This window comes from Xiphophorus maculatus, chromosome 13 (genome assembly GCF_002775205.1).
Source record: "Xiphophorus maculatus strain JP 163 A chromosome 13, X_maculatus-5.0-male, whole genome shotgun sequence".
In the NCBI taxonomy this organism is placed as follows: Eukaryota; Metazoa; Chordata; class Actinopteri; order Cyprinodontiformes; family Poeciliidae; genus Xiphophorus; species Xiphophorus maculatus.
In genome coordinates this window covers 3020524-3045758 of record NC_036455.1, presented here as the reverse complement: position 1 = coordinate 3045758, position 25235 = coordinate 3020524, and the positions used below count along the sequence as shown (strand labels likewise).

General features: G+C 35.0%; 1 protein-coding gene across 8 annotated transcripts in view; it reads right to left on the bottom strand.

The window, feature by feature from the left end:
- akap9 (A-kinase anchoring protein 9) overlaps positions 1-20318 on the bottom strand; it is a 90556-nt gene extending 70238 nt beyond the window's left edge. For 5 of the 8 annotated variants that reach the window (XM_023344867.1, XM_023344869.1, XM_023344873.1 and 2 more), the window contains exons 1-7: positions 20081-20317; positions 8902-9174; positions 4480-4524; positions 4027-4089; positions 1925-2071; positions 549-704; positions 30-227 (exon numbers count right to left, since the gene is read on the bottom strand). In XM_023344867.1, the coding sequence (XP_023200635.1) occupies positions 30-227; positions 549-704; positions 1925-2071; positions 4027-4089; positions 4480-4524; positions 8902-9174; positions 20081-20128 (930 nt within the window). In that variant the 5' untranslated portion in view covers positions 20129-20317. Of the gene's footprint in view, positions 1-29; positions 228-548; positions 705-1924; positions 2072-4026; positions 4090-4479; positions 4525-8901; positions 9175-20080 lie in introns of all 8 variants that reach the window. The other 3 variants (XM_023344870.1, XM_023344868.1, XM_023344872.1) reach the window with 3 other exon arrangements.
- Positions 20319-25235: the final 4917 nt, after the last annotated feature.

Here is a 25235-nt window from a genome sequence, read left to right as displayed (position 1 = left end):
GCCGGCGTTAAGAGTGTGGCGGTCCTCACCAGCTCCACCTCGCTGAGCTTCTGCTGGAGGTGGTTGATGAGCTGCAGCTGTTTGCCGCTTGTCTCCCGGTGCCCTTTGACCTCCGCGCTCATCTCCTCCAGCTGCTGCTGGTACTGAACAAGCTGCTGCCTGGCCTGCAGGAGATCTGCTGCGGTGCTGCTGTGGCTGGTGTTCCTCAGCGCCTCGCCGGCCTGCAGCTAATGTACAGAAAATGGGATAAGAACTGTTTTATTATCAATTATTATGTTGAAAACAGAAAACCAATTCCACCCAGTTTGCTTTAATGAAAGATATTTTGTAATATTTAAACATTAAATATTTACTAACGGAGCAATCTAATGTGTTTTCCCCAACTTGGCAGAAATTTTAAAAATGATTTCAACACAAATATATGACTGATTTGATGTCCTCTGCCGCTTCTTCTTTGGTTTTTGAGGACACATTTTTATGCCATAGTGAAAGTAGAAAAAAATGACATCTAATTAGAGAAATTAAAAACAAAATAAAGCATTTCCTACCTGTTGGAACTGGATCTGAAGTTTCTGGCTTTGCTCCGTAAGCGCCAGGAACTCTTTTGTGATTTCGTCCTTCTCCTCACGAGCCTGCTGCAGGTTGGACGTGAGCTGGGTGATGATCCCGTCCCGCTGCTTCAGAGCGGCTTCAAAGTCCTGCAGCTGCACATTCAGAGTGGGTTTTAATGAAAGCCATCATGACAAATACAAAGACCACAAGAAAAAAAGGGAGCAATTTAATAAAACAGTAAGAAAGAGTTATTGTTTCTTCCTGTAACTAGAATCGGCACAGTTCTTTACTGTAAACAGAACTGTGCCGATTAATTTTTAAGAAAAAAGGGATCGGCACAGTTTTGATTAATCTAAAACTACAAAAACCCATTATATTGTTTTGTTACAATAGAATTAGGGCCGCAAGTAATAATCATTTTAGTCATCAACTATTCTGATTATTAATCTGATAAAATGTTGGCATATATTCTGCTGATTTTCTCTTTTTTCTACATGAGCAACTTGACAAAATATTGACTAGAAATAATACTAAGGGTTGCCAGTTTAACAAATACATTAGCATTTCAGCAAATCACAAAAGAGCTACAAAATGAAAACATACAGTACAAACTGTAGATGTCACGAATTTCTGTCTTTCTGCTAATTGAAAAACAATTTAGAAAAAAACTTAGAAAATCTCTTAGTCTGTCAATTTGTCATTTCAAAATTTTCACAAGTTTTGCTGATGCTAATTTGTCCCAGAAGTTGTTGCAATAAAAGATAATATTGTTCTTGGACCATTTTTAAGTAATGTAATGGTAATAGTGGCATAATAATGCAAGAATGCATTCTAAAACATCAATAAACTTTAAATTCTCATGAACTTTTAACACTGGAACTGGAAGACATTTTAAATATCCAAAATAAATAAGTAAAACAACAGAAATATAACATAAAATGAATAATGAAGTCTCTCTAAACAAAATTGTCCTTCAAAAAAAAGGGCTGATAAAAAACCAAAACACCAGAAAGAAGACTTTTATCATCCAGTTTTTGGTAGAAAGATTAGTCATCCAAATGGAAATTATTCAGTTTGTTTTAATATCATGCAATTGATTTAATGCTTAACAATCCCATCCTTTATTATTTACTCCCAGTGAAAATCCTTAATTGTTTTTTTTTTACAATTGAATGAATAAATGATGCAGCAAGAAGAAACCAAATCTGAGGTTTTCTGAAAGCCAAAAAAAAAAAAAATGAATGGACACATAATCCTTTTGCATAATAATAATTCAAAGGAGGAGGTCAACATGCATTTACACGTAGTGTCGTCTTTCAAGCGTTCAGGATAAAATGCTGTAAATCAAACCCAGAACAGCAGAAACATTTACCTGCTGCACACCGTCGGCGCCGAACGCCGACCTCATTTCCTCCAGCTCTCGACTCAACTCCTCCAGAGCTTGATTCTTGACCGCGAGAGCGTCCTCCATGTTCTGCACCGTCCGTCCCTCTGTCTGCTGCAGGGCCTCCACTTCATCCTGCGCAGAAACAATATCAGAGCTTACACGGCTTTTAAAAGAGTCACTGAAAAGGTTTCATGACTAGAGAATTAACTAAGAACGTAGCCACAACCAAAGAGCAGAAGCAGTTTTGTTAGAAGAACCCAAAGTTAGAGAGTATGGCATGTATGGGTCATGTTTTCAGAGCTGGGTAATAACTAGCTGCTTTTGCTCAATTACATTTACTTGAATAACTTTTTTGGAAAAAAAAATTACTTTTAAGAGTACTTTTACTACTCTATACTTTTTACTTTTTCTTGAGTAATGTTATTATAAAGTATCTCTACTCTTACTTGAGTAAAATGACTGGATTTTCTACCCACTGAAAAAAAACAAATATGTTTTAACCAAAAATTCACCAGACACACACCTGCAGTTTTTGTTAAAGTTTCATAAGTTTTTTTTATTGAAAGAAACCGACTTGGAAAGATTTCCTTTTATTTTTTGTAACTTTTATTAATCATTGTCATGTTGGTTCTTAAAATACCTAAATTTCCACTTAACTTTACATTTTGATCCACCTGATGATGTCATTTTTAAATATTAAATGATTGATAATTTGATCAGTTACTCAATACTTGAGTAGACAAGTTTTTACCAGATACTTTTTTACTCTTACTTGAGTAATTTCTTGCTACTTAGTTTGTGACTAGAACCTTTTAAAAATATGAAAAAGTCCAAGTGAAAACACTTCTGCAAAGCATGCTGTTTGATAATTTATTAAGGAAGGAATTAAAAAGTTTAAAGCGCATAAAGCAGGAAAATCTGCATTTTTAATGTCTAGTTTTAGATATGAAGCTGTTATGCTTTGTTTTATGTGCTTTACATTTGTGGTTGTTAAAACTTTTAAATTTAGCAGAATAACTGCTGGGTGTTTTTTATCTGCAAGGGGAAAAATAATAATTTTCCTCTTTTTTGGGAGATAAAAAATATCTTAATGTAAATACCCGTGTTTCACCCTAAAACACTCCCTAATGCACGTGTCAAACTCAAGGCTTGCCATAGCTTTCATGTGACCCTCTAGATTCTAGAGTAAACACTAAGTGAGCTTAAATATTATTTTATCAATCAAATCAATGCCGTTTTTCTGTTTACTACCAAATTATATCAATCAGTCCCTCCAATTTCTTGAGAATTATTGTGGAAATTCACTCAAAATCAACAAATCCCAGTACTTTTTTATATTAATACATAATTGGGAGTTTCTTGCATATTTTTCTCAAAAATTTTCAAAAACTTTGTTACTTTTACTAAGCAGCTGCCTCAGATTTAACTAATGTCAGATTATAGTCCATGATCTATACAGCGAGTTATAAAAAGTCGCATTTACCCTCATGAATAAGCGCAAATATTGCAAATATTTCCAAATTAGTCCCACAAACACTTTGATTTTTATTGCAAAAAAATCACAAAACTAATGTAAACTCCTGGAGGGTCTTTTCAATATTATTTAATTTTAACAATTAATTGATATTTTAACAGTTTGTGAACAGGTTTTATCAATACATTCTGGAACAACTGGCCCTTTAAGAGCATTAATGATCTTGATTTGGCCCAAAACAAAAATGATTTTGCTCTAATGTCTATAAATCCATCAGTCCTAGCAGTGGGTCCACGGAAAGCGTCTGCTTTTACAAAACTTTCTGTTTTCTCTCGTCAAAGCAGACACTGTCCCTCATTACTTTCCTCCAGCAGCTTTCACAGATAATTCACACTTCTGCAATGTCACAAAGCCCTTTTCCATCCTGACCTTCTGGAGCATTTTGGCTTTTTAAAGACAATGATATTTCTTCACCACTGACAGAACAGGACGGAAAATACCAAATGTGTAAAGAGTATAAAGCAGACGTGGTTAGTGAGAATCTTGCAGAAGACGTTAAGCATTTGGTTTGTTAGCGAAGCCAAAGCAGAGCTGCTTGATCAGATTACTGTACCCAGATAAAATCCTGTGAAGGCATCATTAGGCTCTCTGTCATCTCATGGAGGCAGCCATTTACCTGTTAATTCATAATGTGCTGCGTTAAACACTAAGATCTGGGAGGCTGCAAAACAAAAGCCTGCATCATGTCAGGAAAACACCTTTGAGCAGCTATTTTGGAGTTAAAAACAGTTTAATAAGTGTTAATGTTACATAATTGGAGATAATTGTAGTGAAATGTTGAATTTAGAAACTAAAACTACATTAAAATAATAACCCTAAAGGTTTTAGCTATTTATTTAGTCTTTCTAAAGGAAGGTTTTACTCATTTTAAAGCAGAGATAACCTGGTATAATAAAAAACGTTATTTATCGTAAGGAATACCTTATGATAAATATCGTAAGGTGTTCCTTACAATATTTATAAATGATATAAATATCATTTATATTTATAGGAAATATTAACTCACCTCTGAGGAATAATCTTCCGCTGTGGTGGAAACTTCGCTTTCAGGCTGCAGGAGAAAAACCAAACACACACATCAAATTAAATAAAATAACAAATAATAAAAAAATGAAGACCTATGTCAGGAATGAGGCAAGTTAATAAAATAGGTTGAGGCAAAAAGACAGCAGTGGCTGCTTTATTTTGGTAAATTTACATCACAAAAAAAGGAAACAAAAGAAAACGCTATTTTACAAACCAATAATTTACCAAAACAGTAATATAAATTGCTTACCCTATCACTACTATTTGAAAAATAATTTAAGTAATTTTAGTAATTAATTTCAAAACGTCAACAGCCTGACTGATTAAACAAACCGTGATTTATTTAAAGCATTTCTTTCTGTTAATTTTGAGGCTTACAGCTAATGAGAAACACAAATTTGATTTCTCCAAAAAGTATTATAGAAGATAAATAAATAAAGAATTGGTAATTAATCTGATCACTTGCCCAGGAAGAAGTCACGGAGACTCTCCAAAAGGAAGATAACTCACAAAAGATTACTGCCAAAGAAGCTGGTTATTCAAGCATATTCAAGGAAAGTTGAGTGGAAGGTAAAAGTGCAGTGTAAAATATGTCTCCAAGCCAATGTCGATATCAGGTGCGATATATGCCTGTTTTATTCTTTCCTCTGTTTCTGATCTATGGAGCATTTTTGTCATTTGTGTCCACACTGTAAAACATTTGAGCCACATTTCGTTGTGTCTACTATCATTAACTCTTTAAGTCAAATAAATTCAGAGAGTTTTAGATTTTGAACCTGAATGTGTGAATTTGTGAAAGATAAACTTACAGAAGTAAGTTGTGTTAACTTTTTATTAAGTTAAGTTGAATAAACTAGAGTTTTTAGGTTAGCGCTTAAAACTGAAAGAAGAAAAAGACAGGAGTGGGAACCATTTCCCAGAATGCTTAGCGGCATGTTTTTGTATCCTGAGATGGAAGTGTGTCACATTGATGTGACTTGTGTTTTATTTTATTTATTTTAAGTTTTTGAAGCTTGTGGATAATGTCCTGTTCACACTAAATGTTTTTGAGCAGAATTTAATTAAATTCATTATCAGATCAGAAAATTTGCCATTTTAAACAAGAATTTAAATTATTCTAAAGTAAAATAAGTAGTTATTTTAACTTGATATTGTGAGTAAAATAATAGAGAAATGTGGCTGTTTAACTAAGTGAGGGAGTTTTTTTCCTACATAATTATTTGGTTTAAATTACAGCATTAAGTTAAAACTCACAATTCAAGATTAATGAACTTAAAAACAATGTTTAGACAACTTATCTCTTGTTGTTAAATCAACTTCATGAACTTTAATTTCTGAGTTAAAACCACAGAAATGTTCTTGTTGACTTAAATTGCATTTTCAAAGGTGGACTTTCATTTTCAAGTCAAAACACCCTCAAATGTTTTGCAGTGCAGTCAGATAATTTGTCCTGCAGGTTCAATATTTGTCAGTATGAAAGATAACACATAAGAACTCGAAAAATATCCGACAACTATTGCTGGACTCTGACATAAATGCTGTCCATACTGATAATATTTGCGATATATTCGATTATAACCTCAGCCTTGAGAGGATTCTGAAATAATTTTTTTAATTGGTCCTATCTAATATTCTGAATTATTGGTTCTCTTTTGCTGTAAGCCATAATCATCAAAATTAATGGAAATAAACCACTTGAAATGTAATACTTTGTTTAATAAATAAATTTATAAAAACACGTATGTTTCACCTTTTTTTTATACATTACAGAAACAAACAGACTTTTCAGTGATATGTGAAAACAATTCAGAAAGATGTCCTTGAGGTAAAACATAGTTACCTTAAATTAGCTTTCAAAAGATGGATTTTGTTGCATTTTCCTTTTGTTGCTCAAGAGCAAAATGTTGAGTTAATTTAAGAATATGTCTTCACTTTAATGACCAAGAGCAGAAAACTGTCCAAGGATAAAACTGGCTTGATTTACTTGTGATGCAGAACAGATCTCATTCAGGCAGCAGTAATTTATAATTTGCCCATAAAAATAATAAAAAAATAAAAACCCAGAAGATCTGTGTAGATAATAATACACTTTATCAACCTTTAGATCTTCTGAAATCCACTGCAAGGCCATAGAAATCTGTCACACAGACTGACACATCCCAACAACTTTAAAGGCAATTGTCTGTCTCCATGGCAGCCAAGTAGTTTTGTGGGTTCATGGAGAAGAGTGGCAACACAGGGCCGAGCAAAAGAGACGGAGAGGGCTTGAAAGATGGAACAAATTGTACAAGAGCTCTCAGCTCTGCATGTTTTTAAACCTTTCTACGTGGATTTCTGACGAGATGTAATCAGTGGTAATTTATCTATCAGAAAAGCCTGGATTCAATGTCTAGGTGCTGCTGTTTCAATCCTCTTTTCTCTAAAGAAAGGTTGGAATGACTGTGAAGTATGGTGATTAAATGAATAGCAGGAGCTGGTTATGTAAAACCAGCAGAATGCATTAATACTGAGAATGTGGTAATATAAAGAAAACAATGGCATCCCACAAAAACCACAACTTTCTTTTAAATCAGCGTCATCGACATGCATTTAAACATGAAAAATACATGCTTTAATGTGCTTTTTGATTAATTTTTAGCTATTAATGTGATTGTTGTACAGAAAGGACAAATAAAGAGACAAAAAGACGAGAATTTACACACCAGGATCCTATGAGAAAAACGAAACTACTGCTTTCTCCTAAACAACCCGCCAACACATGCATACTCATATTTATCCTATAGAGAGTTGCTGAGTTTGTTTCCCACCCACATCTTTTGACCAAGCAGCCAAACAAACAACCTTAACATTTCTGTAATTTTTAGCCAAAGAAAAGGTTGGTTTCTTTTACAATTATTTTAGTAATTAATAACTAAATAATAAAAACAAATGGTGCATTCTACAGATTTCTTATGTAACTTTTTTATACAATATTAGGAAAATATTCATATTAATAATTTAAAATGAGAAAACAAACATTTTATTGCCTAAAATGCAATAGTATAGCACTCTTTTGGTAAATTTGAACCGGGTGAAGCTAAAACTGAGGAGTTTTGGCTAAAACATTTACAGACAAGTGGTTAATGACCCTAAATGCTAAATGTATGTTTATTTTTGTGCTTAATTACTGATCTAAATATGTTGTTTTTTCAGCAAACTCCAGTTAATAATTAATCAGTTACTAAAATAGTTTATTATTTCAATAATAATTTCAAATTTTTTGTGTAAAGATCTCATTTATAGTATTTGACATTGTGAAACCTGTGAAAAATACTCCTATTTTCAGGTAATCCGTGACTTTTTATTTAACAATCACGGCCTATTTTCATCCAAAAGTGTTGGAAAACTATTATAAGCCATTTACATTACTTTGTTAGTCTAAAAAATTCTTAGGCTTTCTAATTTTTTCAAATTTTATAATGATTGTGAAAGAGAGACTGTGTTGACTGCTGTGATATGATTTGAGCAATGGCATAAAATCTTCACCGCTCCCAGCAAAGCATCAAGTTGATGAAGGAGGAACAAAACCTTCTGCCAATTTTCTACTTACAAAAATAACTGGAGTTATGCCAAAATTATATAAAAAAAAAGCCAACAAGTCATATTAAAACAGAGTAGACCGATTTGTTCAAATACGTCTTTTGGAAAGGAAGATGCTTTCGTATTTTTGAAATGTTACAACCACAAACTTTATGTTTCTTTGGCATTTATTGTTAGACCAACATAAAGTATTGCATTATTAGGAAGTGGATCGAAAATGATCATACATGAGTTTTCAATCCCCCCCCCCTCCCCCCAAGGAAAAAAGAATCTGAAAAGTGTGGTGTGCATTTATATTCAACCTCCCTGAATAAATACCTCATAAAAACAACAATCTCCACCAGTTTTGTACATCTAAACACTTTTTTTTTTGCACATTTCTATTTGGAGCTGTTCAAGTGCAATCATTTGTAAACATAAATGTTCAAGTCTTGCCAAACATGTTCAATTAGACTTGGGCCTGGACTTTGACTGTGCCATTCTAACAGGACTATGTTACAATATCAGTTTTAAAAATGTAAAATATAAATTCATGGCACACTTTTAAGACTTCTTTCATTAAAGTTATTTGAAAACTATACATACTTTTCTGATTAACTTCCAAATTATGTGTTACTTAACTTTGGTCTTCCATATAAAGTTCTATTAAGATGCATTAAAGTTTGGTTGCAACATAAAATGAAAATGCTTAAGAGAATGAATACCTTGCAAAACAAACCTAAAAAAAATTATAATTTTATAAAAATAACAGTTGGCACTTCAAAGTTAAGCATAGAAAGTGAGCATTAATGTGTTGAGTACTGCATGAAATAAATGTGTGTACCTCTATCTTGTAGGTCTGGTCATGCCTGACCGTCTCTCCGCTCTTCAGCGTCTTGGTGAAGGTGAACTCTGTGGTGGGTGTTTCCTCACTCCCTTCATCTCGTCTTTCACCCTTGACCTCTCGTTCTCCTTCTCCACCCTCAAACTGATCCGGCTCGACCTCCACCCTTCCCTGCGATTCTGCCTCCGAATCCTCGGCCGGCTTCTTTTTCTTCTTCTTCTTCTGCTTCTTCTGGGAGTCCGCATGAGCTTTTCTCTGACGGTACTCAGCCAACTGCAGCAAGAGGAAGTCAAAAGAAAGAAATGTAAACGCTTTTTTTTTTTTTTTTTTCATTTTTACTATATTGTTTCCGCTGTCATTAAGAAGCTTGTCTGACCCATTTGTTTGGTCAGGATCCACGCCTTTCTTTCCAAGAAACTCCACCAAACAATACTTTTAGCAAAAAATAAACAAGATATAAACTTACTCTGAATCGACACAGTTTGGTGATAGTCAAACGAAACATTTTACGGCCCAAATATGCCTCCTGCTCTGCTACCAATGAGTCCTCCCTCCTTGTGTCCATATGACCCAACACATGCCTCGTTCTGCAACAGGTGCTAATCCCAATTAAAGGGATTGCTTTTTTAAACTACAGTATGTCATTTATCCGTGAAAACACACAGTCATGCTTTCCAGACTGGAAATCTTTAACATTTGTTACTGAAGCCAACTTGTCATTCCCATTTTGGTCAGTTTACTACAATTTTTCTTCAAAAAACAGTAATTTTATTTTCAGTAATAGATATACAGCTCTGGAAAAACTTAAGAGACGACTGCACTGAAACCTATTTAAAGCCTCCTGGTTATTCCACAAAACATTGATTCCTGAACTCTTACTGAGTTAAAACATTAGTGTTGTTGTTTCTAAATGAATATGAACTTGTTTTCTTTGCATTATTTGAGGTCTGAAAGCTCTGCATCTTTTTCATTATTTTGACCATTTCTGATTTTCTGCAAATAAATACTAAATTTTTACTTGGAATTTCAGAAACATTTTGTCATTAGTTCACAGGATAAAAGAACAATGTTCACTTTACTCAAACATATACCTATAAAGAGTAAAATCAGAGAAACTGATAATTTTAAGTGGTATCTAAATTTTTCCAGAGCTGTATTTCAAGCTTCACATCAGAAAATATATTATCCAAAACCAACTTCTTCAGGACACATTAATATATTTACTGGTTTACATCTCATATAAAATATAAGAAATATATGCTTTTACTGTTTTACAATGTCAGTTTATCAAAGAATTGTTTTCTGTCAAATTTAGGAATACACAGTAATTTATTCTGGATCAAAAAAGTTATTAAAAATATGTAAGAAAACATTTCATTATAAATTATAATAAAGCCCAAGTTAGTGTATTATAAGCCTGGCAGGCCACCAGGCTTTACTCGTCCTCCCACCAGGCTTGTTTTATACACTAGTAACAGTAAAGACTGATTAAGCTAGGTTTATAGTTGACACATTTAACTGGGCGCGACAAGTGTTGCCAAATTATGATGTCTGCTCGTGTACCTTTAACAAAATTTTAAAAGTTAAAAAAATTCAAACATAAACCCCCCCGCTGGACTGCACTAGCAACCCTACTACAGGGATTAGCAGATTTTCTGGGGAAACCTTGATAAATAACTCATCACTACATCATACGTCATGACATAGATTTGAGGAATGTCAAACATTTATTCCAGCCAATGCAGATCACTGTTATGCTGGATCTCATAATCTGATCCTGCTTTGAAGGAAAGCACATAACCTAAGCATAACTTTAATGTGCAAAAAAATAATACAAACAAGAAAAAAACACCACTTTCTGTTGAATGAGACAGTCTTCAATATATTGGGCTTATGTAATACATCAGAGTAGTTATATCTTTCAGATCGCGTCAAATTTGACTATAATTTTAAATATAACAGGGAATTTTTGCAAAACTGAGATTATGTGTTTATCTTGCTCATCCACTGTAACAAAGACAGCAATTCAAGGGTCAATTTCAGGTCAGTAACCTTATTTGGCTTGAGGAAATTTCCTTCCAGAACTGTGCTGAAGCAGAGCATGTTCGAAACATAGATATTAAAGTGCCGCTATCACAACTACTCTGATTTGCACGGGTGAACTACATAAACTGGTAATAAAAACAATGATGATCTGCATATATATTTTAAAAAATAAAAACTTAAAAATAGCAAATAATTATATTTTTTTTCTATAATGTCCTGAGTACAACGTCAAACATAAAGCTGCTTTTTCCACCATTCCATCAAACGTTGGCTACTTAGAACATGAGCAGCAGTCGGCAGCGGCCACAGACCTGAATGGACCGTCTGCCACAGATCAGTTTCATTCCACACTAGCGCCTCTTCTCCTGCCTATAAAACACCCCTGCTACCATGTGACACACAGCAGACGTCATGCACCTTCAGAGACAGGTGCACCTCTATTGCGTTTGTGTGCTTCTTCAGAAGAACAGATGGTTAATAGCAGCCAAGGTACGAACATGTCCCAATTAAATCGACTGCATCAGCTGGCAGTAAAAAAAAAAAAGTCCAACCTGAAGGAAATTTAATGTTTAAAGCAGATTTTTAGGTCAGTTAATGTATATATATTAAAAAAAACAACATCTGGTTCTATTTGCTCAGCTCACTCAAAATAAATTACCGTACTATCAAGAGAGCAACTAAAAAGAAAAATAATTCAAAGTATTTTTGATAGCTAACTTGTACATTAATGTAAGAAATTAAAGAAATAAACACACACACAAAGACAAAAACTGTGGCCTTGAAGGCTCAGATTAGGTCTAGGTAAGAAAATAATATAACAAAGAAATATTGTAGGATAAAGACGCATTAAATAGCATAAAAAACACCAAAGGAAGGATAACATTTTAATCTGACTGGGCCAACCTTAAAAGCGTCAAAGAATTGATGTGTTGGTCAAACGCTGAGAAATATGACACTTTACTGTTATTAAATGCATCAAAACTAAAAACTCCTACTTCTGTCAGTCTGTAAATGCATCACATGTTCTCTGTTTTGACTTTAGTATAAATCAGATAATGGTGGGGAACATTTTGGTTTTGATGGATAAATAAGGATTGCTATGTAATCCCTTCATCTTTTTGTTGGATTCAAAACTACTACTTTGATCGAGGAAACTGCACCCAGAAGCACCAATCTTTTTTTTTAAGGCCAAATGTTTTTTTATTATTTATTTTCTGATTTTAAACCAAATTTATGCCTTAAGTATGAAAAAAAATAAAACTAAAAACCAACTTGTTGTCAGCTGGTAAAACAGACATAAATTTAGACTAGTAAGAACCTGATACATACATTTCTGCTAATCAATACAAACACCAATACTATCTGTGAAACCATCCTTTCCGTGTCCTTTTGTATGCAGCCCCGATGAAAAAACAAAGCAAGATAACGCTCTTATCTTCTGACAATATCATAGTTTACCTTTCTATTTAACCTCACACAAGAGTTCAAAGAACAAAACAAAGGAAAAGAATGAGAGAGGCGAAATACACTGACTGAATCCACAAAACTATGCCTTAGTCCAGAGGTCTTACTTAGAGTAAGTTTGCACTCATCAGGCCAGGCCAAAAAAAAAATCTTGTTTAGAGCCACAAATATCACATGACTTTTTAGGGGGAAAAATATAGAAATTTAGATCAATATCTACATTAGGAAAGTTGTTATAATTTTTTTTAAAAACTGTCATTTTATCTCCAGGGATGGATGTTTTTTTTTCCCTCTGGGTCGGAAAAATTATTTTAAAAAGCACATAGATTCAAACCTAATGACAAGGAAAACACATAGAAGTATAATACTGGTACTCTCAGTATCATTCTTTGTAGAAATTCAACACAAATATTTCAGGATAAAATGAAAAACCATTGAAATCTTGTATTTGTTATATGTAAAACATTAGCTGGTTCTATGATTTCTTAGCCAAAGTTATTAAGAGCCATTATGGTCGGCTCAAAGAGCAACAGGTCACAGACTTATCTTGCCCAAGTCTTTCATAATCTAAAATACATTTTAAAGTTATTTTCTCATATGTTTCCTTGGCTAATTTTGGTATACTGTTGTACGTTTGATGACAGTCTTGTGTCAAACTTCACTGGTAAACTCGTCCATTACCTTCCAATACCCAGACCTGCACAGCATTCTGGGGGATGTAGGCAGAGGAAAGATTTTAGCCACTCAACCTCTCACAGGTCGCTAAAGCAAAGTAGGTGGAATCAACTAACTGACTCACTCTTTGGTTACCTAGCAACTCACTCACTATTTGGTTACCTAGCAACAACCTGTCGAGTAACTGCCGCAGAGGCAGTTTCAGAATTCCTCACTGTGCCTCATAAATGCTTGAAAATAAAAAGCAGCTGTGTAGACTAATACCTTTGGATAAAACAGTCATGTCACCAGTTTGGCTGTATTTCAGAAATTTAAAACACATAATTAATCAGTAATTATCGATAGACTAATATGAAACCCTTATATTGTGATACGCTTCTCAGCCATATCATCCAGCATTAACCGATATTTGATACACTATATAGATTTATCTACCGTTTTGAAACTTCTGCAAAAAGAAATTACCAGAAACAGATGGCAAAAAGATGACAATAAATATCAGTTGTTCATATTGGCCCAATTCCAATATGCCTAATAATGACTAATATCGGCCAACACCGATGTTAGTGTCGATATATTGTGTATCCCTAATCATGGGGAGGGATACTGAGTTATGGGGTCAAGTAAAAGTAAGCAGAATCATAATCTGATGTGGAGTTGGGATAATTTATCCAAACTTGAAGTACTTTGTAATCCTCTCTCAAATATTTCTGCATAAACTGAATAATAAAAGTCTTATAAACCACAAGTAAACCTTGTGAGTCATTAGTAAACTCACAGTTAAGTGTACTCATCGGCTCAAACTAAGACAAGTGTCACTGATTTTATGAACAGCAGCAGCTAAACCCCGATGAAAGCTCACAGTGTTTGCCGATGCTGTAAAAAAGGGTCAGAGGCTGACACAACAGAGCTGAGAGTAGGTGTCATGGTCGTGTTCCCACCTACTATTCACAGCTTAAAAAGCTCAAAGTGCTCTTGATCTGCCAATTCACAGCTCCTCACATGACCCGCCCTTGTCCTAATATACCCACTTATCTGTATTTTAAGAGCAGCTTTATCCACCTAAAACCTGAGCACAGAAAGAAATGTAATCGACTGATGAGCCAACAGGCCTGGAGCATCTCTGAGAAGGAGGCAGTCTTCGGTTCTGACTTTTTAAGAGTAATGCATGAGTAGCAGCAAACCTGCCAGCAGGAATCACCCAGGGTTCTGCCTTTTGCTGAGATGCTTAGCACTACAAGCAGCCCTATTTGGCACGGCTGCTGGCTGAGCATATGGAGACTCAAAGCCTGGGTAGCCGCACCACCATCTGGGTAAACAGAAACTACGTAGATGTATCACCATCTGCTGTCTGAAAGCATGTACACAGGTATTTCCTGCATATCTGAGCCTCATGGTGACAGAAAAACACAGACTATAAACAGCAGCCAGTTTGATTCTTTAAAAGACCAAAGCAGCTAGGGAATAATATTTTCATTATCTAAATAAGTACACATAGCAGAAATACTAATATCGGATATTGATATCAACCCAAATTTTCATATTGATGCATCCCTAATTTGACTTGACAATAGGGCAGGACAATAAATCAGTAACATATGTGGCGATAGACATGTGATCAATATCAATAGATAATACCGGTACATCTGATAGATTATTCAATATTCAATATATTAGAATATTTGTTGAACTCCGATCCAAAGTTGGTGGAATCAACCAACTCAGACACTCTATGGTTACCTAGCAACAATCTGTTGAGTAACTGGCACAGCAGCAGTTTAAAAGTTTCACCACTGTGCCTCGTAACTGCTTAAAAATAAACAACAGCGTCGAATGAAGACTGTGGATAAAAGAGGAAAGATTATGCCACCAGTTTGGCAGCACTACAGATATTTAAACCAAAAAATTAATCAATAATTATTGATAGAATGATATGAAACGCTTTTATTGTGATACGTTTTTCAGTCATATCGCTAAGCCCTACTTGACAACCGCACTAATTTAGAGTCGTCACAAGACAGACATATTTTGTTTTATTTTATTGTCGGCTTGTTTCTATGAATCCATGATGCTATTAATGTGAAGTATCTCTGATTACATTTACACAGAACATTTCTAGTCAATAAACAATATGGCGTAATAAACTCTAATAGCTCCTATAAACCAAGCTGACACTAGAAATTAGTGGTGATAGCAGGAAAAAAAATCCACTTATATATGGAACAGAAGTGTATAAAATATGTGCGCAAATTAACATTGTTTACCAGAATAAAATAAAGCTGAGAAGACTAAATGTACCAAGAATATGGAAGCGAGTGAGAAATGGAGCTGAAGACTCCTTCATCCCGCATCAACAGCTGCTGAGTGCAGAGAGAAACACAGAAAGGTCTTTGCATGAGGCTTCTCTATCAATGAACCAAACCAGAAAGATCAATGCTGTGCACAAGATCCACTCAACAAGGAGAGAATGTTTAAAAGCAGAAACCTACTCGGATCCATCTTCAATAGATCTGTTGCAGTTTTCATGCTTCGAGCTAAACAAGAAGCGTGTTTTGGTTTGCTGAAGTGCACGGTCAGCATGTAAAGCATCCTAAATCCTCACCTCAACTGACTCAGACCTTTTTGTGAACAGAAAGGTTTGGAGCAAAACGCAAACCCATTAAAATGTCACAGTTTCAAAAAAGAAAGAAGAAATTTACAAGGAAAACTCAAATCCACACAAGTCCCATAAATGGAACGATATAAATTCATTATTTATCAACGAGGTGTGTAAGTGTTGATCTTTTAGTTTTGCCAACTTACTGATGAGATGATGAGATGTGACCAACATAAAGTGATGAGGAGGAGAAAACTGATACATGATTTTCAAACGTTTTCACTAAATAATATTTAGGAATGCACCAATGTGAAAATTTGGGCTGATATTGATATCTGATATTGCTGTTATGGCTGATAAACAATATTTACCAATATTATATATATTTCGCTATTATTTCTTGACACCTTTGGGGAAACCTCCCACCCCCACCAGAAACAGTTAAAAATAAATATCGGTTGTTCAAATTGGCCCAGTTTTACTTATAGGACAGTTACCAACCAATATGTTAAAAAATTACAAATATCGGCTGATACCAATGTTGGCGCTGATATATCGTGTATCTCTAATAATATTCTGTCTGCACTTTTATTCAGACCTCTGACTACTTAGTACAGACATTTTCAAGTTTACGCACCCCGCACATCATGGAGACAATCAATAAAAAATAGAAAAATAAAAGATTTTCTGAATATTAGATCTTACGTGGAGACTGAACTCATTGCATTTCGCTGATCAGGAGCTGACAGCAAATTGAAAAGCTAAAGACAAAACGATATTTTATTTATAGTATAAATAGAGGAGTAGGCAGTTTACCTTGTGAAAAGAAAGAAAGAAAGTGCAGAAGTTAATTAGACTGTAACAAGCACAGCAGACTGCACAATTATGTGCAGAGGGCCCCGCCCTGCTCTGCTCCGATCAATCACACATCCCAGATTATTTGTACCTGACTCACCCTGCGGTTACAACAAGCAGCAAGATGGAGCTGGAAGATGTTAAACAAAAACTAACAGGACAGGAGGCTACAACACAAAACCAGATTCCAACCACCATATTTCACCATGAAAAAGCTGTATTTTGTGACCTGTAGGGTTAGCTTTACCCAATAACAACGTTTTACATGTTGACCATTTAGTTTCATTTTGAGTGAAGCATCTTCATTTATATATTTGTTTTGCCCCCTGCAATGACTGTCTTCTCATTTCTCTTCCATAAAAGGTTGTTCAAATCTTGGGATTTTTATCTTCCTGAACTATCTGCTGAGTTCCTTGATCTTTTTGATGCCGTTTCTTTTTTAATTGTCCCCAACAAATCTGTGAGACTTTCACAACACAACTGGATTTATACTAAAATTAAACCACACAGATGGAGTCCATTTTTTAATTAGGGCGACTTCTGAAATGAACTTGTTGCACCAACACTTATATTCAATGAGGTTAGAATGAAATGGGTTACAAATACAAAATCATGTCACACTTTACAGATTATTATTTGTAAAACCACTGTAAAAACTATGCTAAATTTTTATTCTTCACTTCCATGTTAGTCCATCATGACATTAATACTTCAGCCAGGCACAATAGCTAAACTAGGCATCTTTCACACCATGACATCTAAATTGTTTTAACCCATTTAACCCATTTAAAGCAGCACAGCACGACCCAGCACAAGTATCTATCATTACTTTGAGCTTGTGCCATTGCATCATAAAAGTAAACCCCCCCCAGAGTCAATTAAGCCAATTAATCAGCTACGTAATCGGTGCCAATTATAGGCTGGTTGTCGCAAAGAGACATGCAGGACGAGTCCAGCTGAGCGATTAAGGTCCAAGGTAAGAAGATCAGCTGTCCTAAAACCGGCAGGAGTGCCTAACAGAGAAACTGACCCTTTAGGCTTACTGAATCCTGAGAAAGATTACTATAGTGTAAAGACGCTCTATAAAAATAACGTCTTCCACCTTGCATTTTTGATGTAGACTGATAGATGGATGTTTGCACTGACCATAAAGGATCTACATAAAGAAAAGAGCAAAGACTGTGGCGAAATGACAGTAAAAGTTTCATTTTTCTAGGAGGTTTATGTAAATAAAATTCATATTAAGTCCAGTTTTGTCACAAAAAATACAAAATCCTACATTATAAGATTTAAGATTACTACACTAATCTATCAGTTACTGATAGTAAAACACTTGTCAATATGTTTGATTCTGAAGCCTAACAAAAATGCTACAAATTTCTTCCATTCTGGAACAAAACTATGGCAACAGCAGCCCACAATTTCCACTTTCCCTATTGTCTGGCGTGACTCAAAAGCTCATGCCTGATTCTGCACAATGCACGACTGACAGTTAACACTTCAGTCAGACATCAACAGAAACTCGTCTTTCACTCGATTTGACAAAAATCCAGTCACCCAATCTGATTGTTAGAGAGGAAAAGCTCAGGCCGCACCTTTATCTCCAGATTAACATTCAGATAAAATCCTGCTTCGGTTTTGAGACAACATCAATGTAGACTCATTGTGCACTTTAAGCTATGTACATAATTGTAGAAAAGCAGAGACTTCAATATGCATCAGACTTTTATTTAAGCCTGCAAGGACTCATCTGACTAGAATCTCAAATAATAACACCCTTGATTTCTTTACTGCATGTGAGGACATGGTGACATAGCACTGGGAGGAAAAAACAGGAGGCAGACTAGCCTACAACAGCAAAGAGCCTTTTACAAGCCAAAATACCAGAGTGCAAACCAGGGAGATGGTCTCTGCAAACTTCTGTCGGACAAAACTCGCCGTGATTTTCTTAATATGTTTAGTAAATAACAATCAGAAACAGGATTTCCAGCAGCTCTACACTTTACCAAGATGCATTAACTTCAAATAAAACAACCAAGGCTTCACACTATATGCTCAAAGATTTAAAATATGCAACGAGATTTAATTTGCCCTACTTAAAACAAAAAAGCAACATTTATTCCTATTGCCGTAAAACATAAAACAAACAGTTCTACTTATGTTACCTTTCTGATTATTATTGAAATTATTGAGACTGCTTGAAAATACTAAGTTATGCATTTAGCAATACATTATTAATTGTTTATTATGTAATTATAGGCACACTTGTGTTTCTGTGTGTGCTCCAGTGGCCAAGCGATGACATTTCACTGCCAATTTTACTTACGTTTCTTTGTGCAATGACAATAAAATAAGTCTAAATCTAAATCTAATTATTTTGATTCTGATAATGAAACTGCAGCAAAAATATAGACTACAACAACTAAATTTAATTTTTCTTCAGAGTAATATAGCTTTTTTTAGGTTATAATAATCTGTTATTACCTGATTAATTGGTTGGATATCTATGTATAGCATCCTAATTGTAGTTTTAAAACAGTGCCAACCTAATAAAAGCTCCTTTGGTTTCCATGGCCACAGCTGCCCATGTTTTCTGTGATCAAAACAGTAACATTTGTCCTTTTTGTAGCTGATTGGAGAACTTGTAGCAACCTTGTTTCAGCCAGCTGAATTGCAGTAGCCAATGCTTACATACTAATAACTTTGTGTTCACAAAGGTAGTGGTGGGATTGATATCCAACTCTGTAATCTCATGCTTCTGGGTGTAACATTACCTCTGTCCATCATGATCTGTGTTATATAGATGTATCAAATTGTGCACCTACACTAGCAGCTATTAAAAGCTTCTGATTTAGTATTTATGGACACATATTGACAAAAGAGGCACATGAGCTCATTGCCTGCAGAGATTCAACAAACAGCCTCTCAAAACTGAGTGAGCTGTTTTTTTGAGTTTACAGCTACTGGTAGAAAAAAAACATACAAACTCATCCAGTTTAACAAGTACTCCCTTCTGCTCTCAGCAAATATTTTACTTTATGAGCACAGCATAGAGCCTCTTCTGGCGTATTCCTGTTGCTTAAGCCAATGTAAGTCATGTCTGGCAGATGAAGCAATGCTCTACCTAGCTAGTGAGGATATACCCTGTAAATCCTGTTACACCAGCCCCTGAGTGTCACTGCAGGTGCCGTTTATAAGCTCTAAATAATGATGCGAAGGCTAGACTTGTGAGAGAATGGGCCGATACTTCTTTAGATACGGAAAAAGAAAAAAGAAAGCAGTGTAGGGGTGGTGGGGGGGAGAATGTCAGATATGCAGCATGACAAAGGCAGCCGTGGCTAGCAGTAGCAGCGGCTAACCCCCTCCTTCCTCCCTCTCAGCTGTCAGGCAGACACGGCGCATGACAGCTGGGAAGGTGGTATGAAGGGGAGGGGGTGGCGGTCAAAACAGCTGACGGACATAGCCAGAGAAAAACAACTCCACCGGAACAATACGCTGCAACTTTGGAGCACTCAGAGGACGTTAGGGAGTCTTGAATCCTACCTTAGCCTTGCCGGCCTCTAGCTTCTTCTGCCTCTCCTCGTCCTCCATTCCCGCTGACTCCGAGACTGAAACAAGGAGAAAACGGCTTCATAAGAAATATCCAGGAGGAAACGGAAGTCTCACGGCGGAAAGCGGACTGTCTCTCCAATGCCGTGATTCCCAATCACTGGTTATCCCCTTGATTGTAGTCCGCCGCCATATTTTCCACGTAAACATGAGACTCAACTGTGATGACGTAGGGTAGGTGCATTCATAGCCACGCCCTCTGGTGCTATAAGTATGGCAAGTAGTTTTATCGTATAGTAATTTCTTTAAAACATGAAGCCTCTTACACTGATCCTTTAATTATGATCCTTTATGACAGGATTTTTTTTTCAAAGTGTTTTAGACTTTCTTAAGGCATAAAAAAAACTTGGAGGAAAAGGTTTTTGTAAAAAAAAAAAAAAATTCCAGTTGTAATTTTCTCCAAAAACAAAGTTGTTATTTGGAAAATATATCAGTAGTATTAGTTTTTAGGAGTTACTTGATGTCACAACATGCTTTTTACCTGCAAGAGTTTTCTCGACATTCCTGAGTTACTTTTTCGCCTGTCTGCCATTTTGGATTAACAAAGATTTTCTTGTTAAATGGATGGCCAGTAGTTTATAGTGTATTATATTATGCACCAGTGTCCACTCCAAAATCCACAAGAAACACAAGAAAATGTCTTTTACATAGCTGTCCACTGCAGTGAGCGCTATGCATGAAAGAGTTAAATCTGGAGAATATGGCTTTTTGCCCAGGGCACAACTGTGTAAGAGGGCAACGCAAGCGCGCCAAGATAATATAAAAAAATTATCTGTTAAATACCCCATAAGCAAATTTTCTTTTTTTTTTTATTGAATTAGCTTACCAATTTGTTTAAGGACACGTTAAAGTGCCATTTTCTCATGTTTTTTTTTTTTGTAGTCTGGACTGCATTTTATCAGCTCCATTTTAAACATCTAGACTCCTCCTACTTGCACTGGATTACTCTTAACATGAATCCTATCTAGGCCTCTCAGGTTTTCTGATTTAAGTTTACTCTGGATCCCCAGAATCAGAGCCAAACATGGAGAAGCAGCAGTCAGTTTTTATCTGGAACAATTGCCAGAAAATTGCAAAAATGCTGAAATCCTGAATTCTTTTAAATCAAGATAAAAAAAATATTATAAATATTGCCTTTGATTATTATTACCTGGAATATCAGTAATTATAGTCTGTATTTCAACCTTTCTTTATCTTTTTTCATTATGCCATTGCAATGTAATGTTTTGTTTGTCGTATTGCTGAAATGTTCTGTACAAACAAACTTGCCTTGGACTAAAAACGCAAAAAGGACTTTATTATATTTGTGAAAACAATAAAAGAAGTAATTTTATTCTTTTCTGGCATCAAAACAACATAGACCTAAAAAAACAACATTAAAAATGGCACCATATGAATTTGACAAAATCTGCACTGAATTATTCTATACCTTTCCAGATTAAAAAGAGTTTGGTGTTGTGAAATGTTTCAGTAAAATTAAACTATCTGTGAGATTGAAAAACCAAGTTTTGATCATATTAATAGAGCTGCAACCACGAGAAATGAGAATGTAAAGCTCAAGCTCACTTGGATTATGCACAAAGACAATGATCCAGAGCTCACCTTCAACTACACATCTCTGAAGTGCGAAAAACAAAACAAAGATTTTAGAGTGGCCAAGTCAAAGTCCAAGTACTGGACCTAAACACAGCTCCAGTACTTTGGTGTGACATTGATGCTTAAAAACTTTGCAATATGGCAAAATTAAACAATTCTGAAAAGTAAGTTTGGCTAAAATTACTCCAGTTGTTGGTGACCAGAGTGAAGTTTGAAGTTTAAACATAATTAAACTAATGCTGAGCACTCTGCAAACCCAATAATAAATTCACTTAAATTGGGCTTCTCAAAGGATTGGGTATGATATTATGTTAGCATGATAAGATATGAATTTTTTTAAGGCTTTTAAGACACTTTTGCCAACGGACTAGCAATTATTCTTTAGTTCTGTTTTTGTTTGTTTGTTTTTTCATAGTTTAATTTTACTGAAATGTTTTACAACACCAAACTCTCTTTAATCTGGAAAAGTATAGAATAATTCAGAGCAGATTTCACCAAATGTATAAGACGCCATTTTTATTTATTTATTTATTTTTACATATGTTGTCTTGATGCCAGAAAAGCATAAAATTACTCCCTATTTTCCGCAAATATAATAAACTCCTTTCATGTTTTCAATGCAAGTTTGAAGTAAATAAAACAGTATTTAAAAAACATTAGCTAATGGAACACAGAAGGGGGATAGTCTATTTTCTCTGCAATATATCTTAAATAGATATACAATTCACCAGTAGTTTTTTTGTGTGAATATCTTATTTTAATAAATGTAGGTTGGTGATAAAACAGTTGGTATTTTAATGAGTAGCAAAACCCAATCTCCCCTATTAAATATGAAAATTACATCAACACACACCCATTTTGTCAAGAAACATACAATTAGCTGTAAAGTCGATTAATGACAACGACATATCTGACTGTGATTCTCCGTCTTTGACTCCAGCATCTGCAGCATGAATTCCTCTGTCTAGTTTCTATGGCGATGGGAGGAGAGGCCGCCAGAGCTGTCCCAGTTGAGCTTTCTTTTTAGGCAACATTATCTCATTTTAACATTAGCTGGTAAATAACTGGTAATTACTTGGCATTTTGTCCGAAGATATATAAATAGACTAACTCTGAGCTCATTTCTGATGAAAAAAGAGCAACATCCTCCCCAAAGAAGGAATCATTAAAGGTTTCGTGGCTAAAAGCCTGCAAGTAACCTGAGAGACTGGCTTCGGTTTCTACAACAGATGGGAGTGATACAGGAAAAGACTGTCAGTATTTTCTCTAACAAACTCCAAATTAGATAAATGTTAGAATAATTAGATTGTGTTTTATAATTAAAAGCAGGTTTTATTATTTCGAGGATGGTTTTGGGAGATGTGGGTTGCAGTTGTTTGGAAAATATAATGGGTACTTTTGCAAGCATTTGTGAAACATGGTGGTTATTTTTACAAATGTGAGACATAGCTGACCTACATATGCATTAAAAAACTAAAAATAAAGATTAATTGATCACACTACCTCATTTGCCCCTTATTTCACACTACCTCATTTGCCCCTTATTTCTTGCTCAAGTGTATAGAAAACTGTGATATTTTGTTATATTGTCATTTAATATTGTTGCAACCCCCAATGTTTACAGAAACACTGATATCTAGCTGGTAAATTGCGAATACAAAAAATGGAAGTATGAGATTACACAGTCGTTACTTTCCTAAAAATATAAAGTTTCATTCTGTTTTGAGACGCACCTGCAGTGGCTGAAGTGACAACTGGAGAGGACTCTCTGCGTCTCCGGCTGACCGGCGCCGAACAACTTATAGTCTGGCAGATCTTGAATTCCACCCATCGTCTTTTGGACATTTTTTTATCCGCACACTCCCACCTGGGGACACCTGCTGCTGGAGCAACAGCGTCCGCAAGTAACCACCAGCATCTGAAAGTTTCGACACTTCTTAAATTATTCAGTCGCTCCGGTTGTGTTCTGTGTCTGCAGTTACCCAAGCAACTTTGCAGAAAGGACCACAACAAATGGATCAAGACAGGAATCGATGTAATATTGCAACCATGTTGCTCACAAATTCATGCATGACCTAATTTACATCTTTAAAGAAAAAAAAGTCAGGCGAGCTTCAGAGGAAGTAAGAGAAATATTAAAACTCTGAGAGAGTTAAATTAAATTATTTTTTACATAATATTAGTCCCAAAAAAATGCTTAAAATGTAAACAAATTTGACATATTTTATTAAAATCATTTGGTGGGTAAACCACAAGATGTGTTTGAAATTTAGAATATTTCCCTGAGTTTTCAGTCTAATGTCAGAGTTTTTCTGCATACAGTATTAATCAGATTAAAATAGGTAAACACATACTGACGCCTCTTTTAGTTTTCCAAAGAGATAATAAATTTATTTTAAAAAATACAGTTGATTGATTGACTGATGGTATTGATTTCAAGCTAACAATCAAGATAAAGACATCAACAGCAGTTTCTCATTTCAGTAAAAATGAGAAAAACACCTTTATTAGATAATTGCATGTTATTTTTTTTGTCTCACGAGTCAATAAAATGCTGTTTTTGGTGTTTACATCAACTGTTTCAAATTTCACAAAAGAAAATAACTAACTAGCATTAGTTTTAGCTGCCTTACGTTTAGCTAATGTGCTCAATTTGTATTAGAACATGTGAAAGCAGATCATAATTGAGCTTCAAGTTTATATAAAACATGAAAGAAGCAGGATAATAATGGACACTGTCTGAACTGTTTATGCCAGAAACAAAATGCTGCTTTCTAGGCTGGCAGTGCAGAAGAGGTTGTGACTGAAACATGGGTCACTTCAGTAGCAGAGCAGCAAAGTGAACGCATAATGTAGCTATCTTTCACTGTGCTGTAAAATATTCATAAGTGGTGGGACTCATCAGTAAGAGAGGCAGCCGAGTCAATAGGTTTATCAGCTGCGAGCTGCAGCACAATGTGGCTGAAATGAATCAAGCTAGTAATGCCTAAAACTGGGGCTTTGATGTTGCTTGTGTGAAATCAAAATACAACTGAAATTTAATTGAAAATTAAAAGAAAAAGGAAATTGCACATATATAAAATAAATAGCACGTATAAAGTGGGATGGATTGATTTTGTTCAAATCAAAAAAAGCCTACATTTTAAATTCTAGAGATTTACAAGATGATCTAAAATTATTTTTTTTTAACTGTAGAAAACAAGCAGAGCGTTCAAAGCTGTCATTATTTAATATACATAGTGTGAAAAACGAACCTCTTAATTCAGTAGTTTTCTGTAAAATATTTTAAAAAGGCCTGAATTCTGAGTACAAATGTGATCTTTTTCAGTGCAATCAGTCCTCTTTCCCCACTGGTTTTTGTAGGTATTATATAAATGAAATGAGTGAAAATGCTATAGTGCTTTTTGAAGATTTTTTAAATCTAAAAATAATTCACTTCAATGGTTAACGTCATCATGTCTGAATGTTCTTAAAATACAGAATCATCGTAAGT